Source organism: Vigna unguiculata, chromosome 5 (assembly GCF_004118075.2).
Source record: "Vigna unguiculata cultivar IT97K-499-35 chromosome 5, ASM411807v1, whole genome shotgun sequence".
Lineage (NCBI taxonomy): Eukaryota > Viridiplantae > Streptophyta > Magnoliopsida > Fabales > Fabaceae > Vigna > Vigna unguiculata.
This window is the reverse complement of record NC_040283.1, coordinates 16588856-16601498: the sequence shown is the minus strand read 5'-3', so window position 1 is coordinate 16601498 and position 12643 is coordinate 16588856. Positions and strand designations below refer to the sequence as shown.

Here is a 12643-nt window from a genome sequence, read left to right as displayed (position 1 = left end):
GATGGTTCAATAGTGGGTTGAAGAATAGACACACCAAATAACAAACTTCATTAAGATAGGCTTTAACCCATGAATCTCATACCATTTTCTAAGAAATGGATTTTAAGCCTAACTTAACCTTCTGAAACTGGCTTATAAGGCGAGGTTTGCATCCATTTATATATTGTAAATTGACCTAATCTCTAGTTAGTGTGGCACTTCCAACACACCCCTAACGTGAAGCATTTACATCTTGAGCTATTGAACCATCCATTAATCTCTAGTCCGACACTTGAGATGTATATGCCTCAACATAAGGGGATGTGTTTGAAGTCCTACATTGACTAGAGATAAAGGCAATAATATATAAGTGGATTTTAAACTCAACTCAAACTCAATAAACTAACTTGTAAGGCAAGGTTTGCACTCACTTATATACTATAAATTGCTTTATCTTTAGTCGATGTGGGACTTCAATAACACCCCTTCATGCCAAGGCATATACATATCGAGTGTAGGACCCAACAAACAACAAACTACAATGTGATAGGCTATAACCCACGACTCTAACCATGTTATGAACTGGACTTTAAGCCTAACTCAACCTCATAAAATTGCACTGTCATAGGCTCAAACCTACGACTCTGACCATGTTATGAAGTGGACTTTAAGCCTAACTCAATCTCACAAAATCGCGTTGTAATGTAAGGTTTGCACCCAAATATATACTATAAATTGGCCTTATTTGTAGTAGATGTGATACTTCTAACACTCCTCCCTTACATTGAAACATATACATCTTGAGCATGGGACAAGACATTAATTGGTGGTCCAATAGTAGTGCAATAGCGTGTGTAACAATAGACCCAACAAAATACAATCTTTGTTAGGATAGGCTCTGACCCATGGCTTTGATACCATGTCAAGAAGTGAACTGTAAATTTAACTCAACGTCACAAAACCAACTTATATATTGTAAATTAGTCGATATGGGACGTCAATAATACCCATTCACATTGAGCCATATACATATAGAGTGTAGGACCCAACAAACAACAAACTTAACTATGATAGGCTCTAACCCACGAATTTGATACCATGTTATGAAGTTGACTTTAAGTCTAATTCAACTTCATAAAATCACATTGTAAGGCGAGATTTGCAACCAATTATATATTGTAAATTGTCTTTATTTGTAATCGATGTGGGACTTCTAACACACCTCCCTTACGCTAGGGCATATACATCTCGAGCGTGAGACTAGACATTAATAAGTAGTCTAATAGCAGTGCAATAACGGATGGAACAATAGGCTCAACAAACAACAATCTTTACTAAGATAGGCTCTGACCCACGGCTTTGATTCCATGTCAAGAAGTGAACTTTTAAGTTTAACTCAACCTCACAAAAACTAACTTGTAAGGTGAGATTTTCACCCACTTATATATTATAAATTGGAATTCCTTCTAGTCAATGTGCAACTTCCAACATACACCTTCATGTTGAGGCATATACATCGGTGTGTGAGACTAGACAATAATGAGTGATCCAATAGTGGGTGGAACAATAGACCAACAAATAAATAATATAAATAGGTGCAATTGACATAAGTGCATGCTTAAACACACTTTTTAATAAGTATTTCAAATAGAAAAAATAAATAAGTAAGTGCCTTATTAATTAGCATGTAAACCACTTAAAATAGAAAAATGGCTAGATATTTTGATTTTTTATAAAACAATCTAATATAGTCCAAAAACATCTTATTACAATTTTATTTGATAGAAAATAACATTGGTATTAAGTGTATCAAAATTGAGAGATCGAAGAAAAGTATTAAAAAGTTAAATATCGTAAAGAATAAGATCAATACACTAGAAGACAAAGATATCAAGGACAAGATTAAGAAAAAGATGATTACATAGGGGAATCTTAAAAGGAGAATTAGAATATAAGTGAATCAAGGTAGAAGTTGAAGAATGATCGAGAACTCAAGAAATGCATCGAGAAAGGTGTTTGCTAGATAAGATTGAAAGATAGACTACGAGAGATCGAAAAAGGAGTTAGGGCATATGGTAACTGCTACAAAGCACATGCTTAGTGGGCATAAATGATGCAAAATGGGAAATTTTAGACACTTCTTGCAAATTATGTAATTTTATTTTGGCTTAACCATTAGAAAGAGGAGAGAAAATATAAATAGGTCGTTCATGTATAACAAATGAGTGACACATTTATTTACAATTCAAACACTTAGAGAACATCGTGAATATGATAATATCAAATCCAATGACGATTGTTGCAATTTGGATCACTACTTTCATTGATTTCCTTTATCAATTTATGTTATATCCTTGGCAATTTATTTTCATACCGTTTACTTTTTCTTACACTTTATATTTTTAGTTTGTCAAACGATTCAACTTTAATTCACCTTCATTCTTCTTCACTACATTTAATATAGATTTACATCATTCCATCTTTATTGAAAAACACAAATGCATGAGTTTATATTGATACTCACATAAAAATAGAATTCAGTGAATTAAACATTTTTGTAAATTTGACCCCCAATATAAACGAATTCACATAAACTTTTGTGTTAATTGTGGAGTCTCAAATGAAAAACACTCTAATTTAGATTGAAAAGAAGTTGTATGTTAGCCCTACTGATGAAGAATCCACATCGAATTTATTTGGTTCACCTAAAAAATATTAAGTATCAAATCAAAATCCTTGTGAAACAATTGGATAATATATCATAATGTGCTTTGTCATGCAAAATAATCAATTCATTAAGATCTTCAATTTGAGTCAAATGCAATATTTTTTTATTCTAATCATATAAACTTTGGGTTATGTCAAATAAGTTAGAACATATAACACCTTATAAGAAAAGCACAACATATAATTTAAGAGAGGGCTTGTACATTCATAGTATTAGGTATTTCAAGATACCACTTAAACACACATATTATATATATATATATATATATATATATATATATATATATATATATATATATATATATATATATATATATATATATATATAAAGAAGTTTAAAGTAAAGTTTACATTTTTCTCCTAATGTTGCTCCTGCATTTTTTTCTCATGTACACACTAGTGTCATAGCAAGTCATTACAAAAACAACACAAGATAAAGGTAAGTTACTAAAAATAAATTTCTAACAAGAAATAACGATATAAAATGGACAATGTCATTAGCAATCTATAAACAATTTAATTTCAATCACACAAACATTCAATAACTATATAGGCCTCTTAAGGATTTATACATAAAAAGATATTCTACAAATAAAATATCAACTCACACCTTCTAGAAGACTTGTATTAAGTATGTTCTACTATTGACCAACATCTGATTCAATCTAAGAGTTTGATTTACGAGTGAAGTCAAGTATAAAGAATTAAGATATGTTCATTGTAACCCATGTTGCATATCCACACATGTCGTGGTGTGTAAGAACTCTCCCTTCAACTTCTCATTGTTTGATATCTTAATTTATATGACATAAATCATTAGTAAAACAATAGGATCTTTGATGCAATATAAATGTGAATACTCAATTACAACTCAAAAAATGCTTAACACATAATCTCATGTATGACCCAAAATTCATATAAGTCATTAATTCGAGTAAGCATTATGATACAAACATAACTTATTTAAACAAAAATACAAATAAATGGACTGTAAAAATGAATATTCATTTTCTATTCATAGAAAATACATAATAAATTAGTTAAATTGACCGCAAGAAAGAAATATTTTTTTAGGCTAAAATACCTTTTTCGTCCTCATTTTCGTAATGTTTGTTGCGGATAGTCCTCATTTTGACATAATGTTTAAAATGGTCCTCATTTTTACCGAATGTTTAAAATGATCCTCATTTTCGCAACTCGTATTTTATTTGATCCTTTTCTGTGACGCCGTTTAAATCAGTAACGGAACCATTAATACAATACACGTAACACACCCCAATGCAACGTAATACAAACAGTGTCACCTATTCAATGCTCTGTTACTGACTTAAACGGCGTCACAGAAAAGGACCAAATAAAATACGAATTGCGAAAATGATGACCATTTTAAACATTTGGTAAAAATGAGGATCATTTTAAACATTTTGTCAAAATGAGGATCATCCGCAACAAACACTACCAAAATGAGAACGAAAAAAGTATTTAAACCTTTTTTCTATCTTAACTTGAGAGAAAATGGAATTGTTTGAGCAAAAATGAGCTTACCTGAGTAAAAATTAGGGATGAGAATGTGAAACGGACCATGTGGGCCGACCCACTAACCCATAAAATAAAGTGTAGTGTGAGCTAAGTATTTTAACTCGCTGACCCACATAGACCTATTCCTGCGTAACCCATAATGTGCATGGATCAATGATGAGCGAGACGGACTAACCCTCATAGCTTGCAAACAAATTTTACCATATTAATTTTAATCTCTAAGTCAAACATAATTACATCATCTCTTTACATTTAACATTGATTAATTGCTATAATTTTCTCGTAGCTTAAACAATAATTTATTTTATGTTTTTTTTTTCATGAAAGATTTAAAAATTTGACGTATTTATTTAACGTGGATCTTAATTTTGTTTATTTAGCTTATTTTAATTTTATTGTGAATGATAGACTTATGAAATGAAACAAAGATACAAATCATTAAAACAAATTTTATTATTACAACATTTATTGTATTACTTTTTCTTAAGATTGTTTTTATACCCACGACCAAATGATCATGTAGAGGAACCAACAAAATTAAGTCGTAATTTTATCCGGAACTGACCAATTCAATCTACTTTTTGGAGTCAAATAAAAGACAGGATAAAACAGTAAAGACCTTATCGTCCCCTAACAAAATTTTGGCTGATTTAGAGATTGAGCAAAATTTATCTAATACACTTTAATTTAAATATCTAAAACACTATCTGAATATGGACCAGAAACAAAACAAAAATTTATTAGATATAAAAAATTATTAAAGACAAAATAATCTAATTATTTATTGAAGCAGTAAGAAATCTGAATATTTAATTACAGTAATATTGATCACAGTTCACTTATAGATAGGATCATTTTGTCACATCCTCTGTTTTCTTTGTTATCCCACGTTCATGTGTTGTTTATTTTCCACGCTTTGTTATATTTGTTTCGTAACTTTCAAACGATGACTAAAGTTGTATGTTCAAGGTTTAACTTTTTTAAAAAAAATTCATCGCTCATGCATTTGCTCTAGGTTTAAATTTTTGACCTCTCAACACGACAACTGCAATGTTTGAATTTTATTTTTTTAATTTTTATAAATATAATAACAAAAACAACTTTTTAGTTTCTATAATATAATATTATTTTGTTGTGTTGCTTTTACTTTTGGAGATAGATGCATAACTTTCTTGTTCTTCCTATTTTTTTCTCAATATGGATAACTCCTCTTACCTTCACGTCTTCAACAATAATTTTTTTTCAAACATTTATACAACTTTTAGTGAGATGAGGGTCTCACCTTTCTCTTTGATTTTTATTCACCAATGACAAGATGCCTAAGATAATGTTTCTTTAAATCGAATACATAATAAATTAAATATTATTGTTTAAGTCCTTAAATGAAATATTTATTTTGTTTTAAGTACTGAAATGTTTTTAATTTTCTTTTTATTTCTCAATACTTTTTATTATATTCATTAGTATGGTTTGTACTATATGATAATAAAACAAAGGAAAAAGACACAATAGTGACCCTTATCAAATATTCAAAATTCTATTTTTTAAACTCGTCCATACTAACCAAATTTATTTATAATATTTAGTTTAATTTATTTTAATGTTGAAGTTAACTTAAATAAATATAAATATTAAAAATAAATAAAATTAATGTTTTCTAAGTCTATTCTAATCTAATTTATTTTAATGCTAACATAAATATTTATTTGATTAAAAAATTTTAAAAATAATTTTGTGTTTTTTAATCTTTTATGAAAAAAATAATAATCTTTCTATGTTGTATTAGTATGCTAAACGGTTTCACCGTTTGACCAACGCTACTATTTAAAAATTAAATCTATATTGTACACTTATTTAATTATTATATTAAAAGCATTTCTATATTTTCATCTTTATTACTAATATAAAATTATTTAAAAAGCTAATTTTCATCAAACAAATTTATTAAAATAATTATAATTATGGTGACAATGAAAGAAATAAAAAGTGAATGTTATTATTTATCATCATGAACATAATTATGAAAATAACTAATTTTTAAAATAACTATTATACTTATAAATATTTTATTTTTTATATATTTTTGACAAATCTATAATCTAAATTAAATAAAACACTTCTTACTATTTATTTTCAAAACAATTTCTTTCCCATTTTCTAAAATGTTTTTTCAATATTTAAAATTTTAAATTATGTATTTTCTAAATATTTGTTTTTTCTTTCTAGAATATGTATGTTATAAATATTACTTTTTAAAATAAGTATTTCCTAAATAAGTATTTCTTGAAATATATTTTTTCTAAATAATTATTTTTAAAATATATTTTTTTAAATAATATGTCTTAAAATAATTAATTTTGTAAATTATAGTTTTTTAAATAACTAGTTTTGTAAAAAAAAAAAGCAATAATTGTTGTAGTCCTCAATAGTCAAACATCGCTTAGAAGTCGATACCAAGTGTAATTTAAATGTTCTTTTCTCGTTCAACCTTCGAAGGTTCCTTTAAAGGACAAAATCATCACACTACAAGAAAATTATTAAATAGTGACCAATTTTATAACTGAAAAATATCTTTAGGGACCAGAAACCAATTTCCTATTTAGAGACTAATTTCGAAACCAATATTTTGGTAGCCAAAACCTAGGTAGCTAATGTTATTGACAAATTTAGAGACAAATTCACAATAGAAAATATTTTAGTTACCAATAATTTTTAGTTTATAAATTGATATCTAAATTAGTCACTATAGTTACTAATTTTTTTTTTCACTAAAATTGGTCATTAATCAAAGATTTTATTGTAGTGATGGGAATTTCGTACTCCAAAGCAAACAATAGCTCAAATGTAGTGATTGATCCTAACTATGTTATCTCAACAAACTTGAGGTAAGAACATTCATGTCGTTTATGAGAACGAAAACACTCTTAGACCTCTATTAGGAGCTTATTCCAATACCTCAATGGTTCCACATTGTTTAAAAGTCAAGGCCAAGGGAAATAAACACAACTTCCTCCTTCAACCTTCGGACTCACCTTTTAAAGGAAAAATCGTGAAGGAGTTTTGAGCTTTAAGTGGACAATTTCTCAATGCGATATTGACCTTTACGATGTTATCTCAATGGACTTGAACATTGACATTGTCTATCGAAACGAATAATCCTTTAGTCCTAGATTAGGGGGCCTTATTCTAATAGTCTCATATCGCTTGGGAGTAGAGACCAATGATAATTTAAATACACCTTTCCCATTCAACTCTTTAATATGCCTTTTAAGGACAAAATCGTGATAGGAGATTCAAGTTCTAAAGTAAACAATACCTCAAATGTGGTGATTGGTCCTAACAATAAACAATTTGAATACATCTTAATCCTTCAACCCTCAAAGATGTCTTTTTAAGGACAAAGTCGTGAAAGAGATCTAGGCTTCAAAGTGAATAATACATCAAATGTGGTGATTGATCCTAACTATAAACGAGGTTCCAAAGACGAACCCTTGTTCCCTTTAGCCCTCAATTAACAGGGTTTGTACATTCAATAGTCTCACATTACTTAAGAGTAGAGTATATGCAATTTAAATACGTCTTCCTGATTCAACCCTCCAAGACACATCTTTGAAGGACAAAATCGTGAAGGAGTTCTGGACTCCAAAATGGACAATATCTTGGATGTAGTGATTGATCCTAATGATGTTATCTCAATAGACTTGAGGTCGAAAAATTAGTGCTATCTATGGGAATGAAAACTCCCTTAAGAACAACAAATCGTGACAAGAATTTCAAGTTCCAAAGTGGATAATACCTCAATTGCGGTAATTGATCTTGATGATGTTATCTCAACAAACTTGAGGTTAAAATATTAGTTATTTTTCACTTTTTATTCCTAAATTTCTTTCACTTTCTAAAAAACATAAAACTTGTCAAAAATGTTGGTTGGTATTCTAGCAAATTTTTGAAAACAACTTTTAAACTTAGATTTTTTATAGATTTAATTTTAAACTATCCGAATAACTTGACCATAAAATCATTCTCTCATTGGAATCGATCACTAAGACAAACATTTGACTCGGATACCATTGATATTTTATTATTATTTAATTTTTTTGGTAATCCTTTTTTAAAAAAAAAACCCATAATTAAGCGATAAAAGACTAAAATGATTAACGTAAATTACAAGATGAATTATTTCTTTTACGACAGACTATGTTAATATGCATAGTCCACGCCCATTTTGGCATAATATGCCATTTGTGGAATAAAAAAAAAGGGGGAGTAACAGCGATAGTATAGGAAAAAAAAAGTTGTTAATACTGAAGATGGTGTGATTAAGTATTAAAAAGTAAGAAAAGACAACCTAAATTTTACTTGAGCCAATAGATTAAAAGGTTGTTTTGAATGTTTTATTCGACATGGTGGGAAAATAAGATTGAGTGGGTAACTTTTGGTGGCATGCATTGCATTTGCATGGTGTTGTTGGAAGAGAGAATGCAGATTTCAAGAAAAGCGAAGGAGACATATTGTGGTGTTGTGACGTCCAAGGCCCGCCAAACACACTCCTCCGTCTTTTACGGAAGGGTAATATTCTCCAACCCCAGTTCAACACACAACACAGACAAAGCCAAGAGAAAGATTAAAAAAAAAAACTATAAATAGGAAAAAAGAAAATGAAAAAAAAAAGTACCACATTACTGACTACCACTGCTACTCATCCAATGTTGCAAAGTATTATAAAGAACTCAAAGAAAACAAAAGGTCAAACATACACAACTTGGACTCAACTTGTGTTGGATCTCTATTTAGGCCCCCCCACACCTTCTTTCCTTTGCTTTCTATTTACCTTTTCACACAAATTCATCACTCCATGTAACCAATTCATAAACCATTTTATTTTAGGCCTTTGGGACACACACAAAAAACATTCATCTTCTTTTTTCTGGGTCTAATTTCTTCATCTCTTCCTTCATGGAAAACCAGTTCTTCCTCAATGCTCCTCAGCTGCATTATGACCCTTCACCACCTCCTTGTCCACCCTCTTGGCACTCACTCTCTTCTCCCATGGATGTTCAAGTTTTGAATTCTTCAACCGAGAGAACACAGGATTGCTTTTACACACCGCCGTGGGAGAAGTCAACGGATCATGCTCTTCACTTTGATTCTGCACTCAGTTCAATGGTGTCTTCTCCTGCAGCTTCCAATTCCAACATGTCAACTGACAACTTTGTCATCAGGGAGTTGATAGGGAAATTGGGAAACATTGGTGGTGGTGCTGGTGGCTCTGATGAGATCTCACCTCATTCTCAGCCTTTGCTTGCTGCTGCATCTTCTTCCTACATCAATGGCAATAACAGCACCAACACTTCATGTTACAGCACCCCTTTGAGTTCTCCTCCCAAGATCCCCACAATGATGAATCACTTGGTGAAAGAGGGGTTGAATTCCAGTGTGGCAGAATTCTCAACTGATCCTGGTTTTGCTGAGAGGGCTGCAAAGTTTTCTTGCTTTGGAAGTAGGAGTTTCAATGGCAGGACCACCCAATTGGGCCCCACCAATGCCGAGTTGACTCACAGATCTTCTTCTCCATTGCTGGAAAATGGGAAGCTCCCCAGAGTCTCAAGTACTCCATCTCTCAAAGTGCTTGGATCTCTGGTGAGTTCTCAGGAGAACAAGAATTCTCCATTGCAAGACCAAATGGAAGTGGCCAATTCTCAAGAGGAATCAACAATCTCAGAACAGATTCCAAATGGGGACAATGGGGTGAAACCTTCCCCTTATGCGAATTCTAGAAAAAGAAAAGGTCCATCCAAAGGAAAAGCCAAGGAAACTTCAACTTCAACTTCAACCCCCACCAACACCAACACCAACCCCAACCCCAACCCCAACCCCAACCCCCCTATGGTAAGTACTTTTTCTCATGTTCTGTTTTACACTTTTTTTTTCATTCAAGGGGCACTTCATTTCCTTAACCCCAAAGGGTCTTTAACTTCAGGCTGCTGAAGCCAGTGAAGATTCAAATGCAAAGCGCAGCAAAACTAACGAAGGTGAGGGCAATGAAAAGGGCCAAGTGAAGGCAGAGGAAGAGTCCAAAGGGGTAACTAGTAATGCAAATGACGACAAACAGAACAAGAGTAACTCAAAACCCCCAGAGCCTCCAAAGGATTATATTCATGTCAGAGCAAGAAGAGGTCAAGCCACTGACAGTCACAGTCTTGCAGAAAGAGTAAGAATCGGCCATTTTTCTCTCTCTGAATGACCCTTGTGGCCCTTTATTTTGACATTGTGTAAACCGATTTTGAAATAGGTCCGGAGGGAGAAAATCAGTGAAAGAATGAAACTTCTCCAAGATCTTGTCCCAGGTTGCAATAAGGTGCGTGTGCTGATAACTCGATAAGCTAAACCAGAATGCAAAGAATTGGGTTGGTTTTGAATTCATTCCTTTACTAATTTGGTTATGAATTGTTTGTTTGTTTGTTTGTTTGTTTGTTTGTTGCAGGTGACAGGTAAAGCACTTATGCTTGATGAAATTATAAACTATGTGCAGTCATTGCAGCGCCAAGTTGAGGTAAACCAAACCAAACCAAACCAGTCTTAGCCAATAAACATCTGAGATAATGGCCACAATAATGTTAAAGATTTCTTGCTGATTAAGAATGGCTTTTGGTGTTGCAGTTTCTGTCCATGAAGTTGGCTTCTGTTAACACCAGGCTGGATTTTAGTATTGAGAGTCTAATCTCGAAAGATGTAAGTTTCAGGGCTCTAGACAATGGGTTTGCTTTTTCAACTAAAAAAATTGTTGCTTTCTTTTTTTTTTTTTCTGAATTGGGATTTGTTGGCTTTTTGGTGATTTCAGATATTTCAATCAAATAATTCTTTGGCACAGCCAATATTCCCACTAGATTCCTCAGCACCAGCCTTTTATGGGCAACACCCTCAACCAAACCCAGCAATCCACAGTAACATTCCTAATGGAACTGTGTCCCACAACTCAGTGGACCCATTGGATTCTGGTTTGTGCCAAAACCTTGGCATGCAGTTACCTCACCTAAGTGCCTTTAATGAAGGTGCCTCTCAGGTAATCAATTCCTTCAAAAAAGTTCCTTTTTTTTTGTTTTAAAGTCTCATTACCCTTTTTCTAATTCTTCTTATCCAATTTGTTTGCAGTATCCAATAGCATTCTCTGAAGATGACCTCCACACCATTGTTCAAATGGGTTTTGGCCAAACTGCAAATGGGAAAACAGCAGTACAAGCTCAGAGTTTCAATGGTAACTGATAAAGCAAAAGCAGAAAATGTTAACACAACACATCCTTTTCATCAGGCCCATCATGTTTATGTTCATTTTTTCTTGTCCAATGCAGGCTCAAATCAAGTACCCCTATGAAAGTTATGAAAGTTAAGCTCTCATCACCATTCATTACGCCTGAATTGAAGCTGGGAGGAATAGAAAAAAACTGCTTCTGTACACAACAAGAAGAGATTTAATTTGAACGACCCCTTGAATTATTAAGCCATTATTATCATCATAAGTAGGTATAATAGAACCCTCTTTTGTCCTTATGCTACCCATTTCTTTTCTCACCATGATTTTAAATTTTTAATCTTCAGGGGCAGTTCTTTTCATTATTTTTTTCTTACAACTATTCACTGTAAAATCTTTAGGACCGATTCTGTATTCTCTTGGTGCAAATTCTTATTATTACAGCACCAATTGTAAGATATAGTGCTAATTAAAGGAGTTTTTCTTCTACCTGCTGCTGCTATTATGATTATTCCTTTTCACTTTGTCTATTATTGTACGCTTTATATAATTCACACATCACATCATCCCACAAAGAATTTTCGTGGGACTTTATTAAAATCTTATTATAGGTCATGTCAATTAACCTTCTCCTAAATGGCGTAATCTAGTCGATGTGATTCTCAATTGTGTTGCTAACCAGCTGTATTAGTGGGACCATTTTCTTTTTATCTCACAATTATAATTCTAATTTTAATGATTAAGACCTTTGGTTAATTTGAGCTGTGGTCAACCATAACTTCTGCCATTTTTCTTTGTCTTTTTCTCTGTAACTTTCTTTGGTTCACCAAAAGTGGAAGCTTCTGTGCCGTTTTTTACTAACTGGGATGCAAAAATCCAAAGGGAAAAAGCATTATCAATTGCAGAGGTTCCAAGTTAGAAGTTATAACCACCCCTTTCAGACCAAACATCATTTTTTTTTACTAATATATGTGAACATTAAAGGAATCCCAGGTTGGCATTGGTGAACTTCTGACTAGGCCCAATGAATCATTGAGCTTTATAATTTCATACCTTTTATTATTAATTTTCTGAATAAGAAAAGGGGTTTTGTAGTGGAGTTCAGGTTTGGAAAAGATACTCTTCAGATATTACACTAATCTTTTTTTC

At 31.9% G+C, this 12643-nt stretch overlaps 1 protein-coding gene across 1 annotated transcript; it reads left to right on the top strand.

The window, feature by feature from the left end:
- Positions 1-8992: 8992 nt before the first annotated feature.
- LOC114185719 (transcription factor bHLH62-like) lies at positions 8993-11983 on the top strand. The gene is made up of 8 exons (XM_028073596.1): positions 8993-10134; positions 10226-10456; positions 10538-10603; positions 10730-10798; positions 10906-10977; positions 11087-11308; positions 11398-11500; positions 11595-11983. The coding sequence occupies exons 1-8, from the start codon at positions 9202-9204 to the stop codon at positions 11615-11617; spliced, it is 1719 nt and encodes a 572-aa protein (XP_027929397.1). The 5' UTR covers positions 8993-9201; the 3' UTR covers positions 11618-11983.
- Positions 11984-12643: the final 660 nt, after the last annotated feature.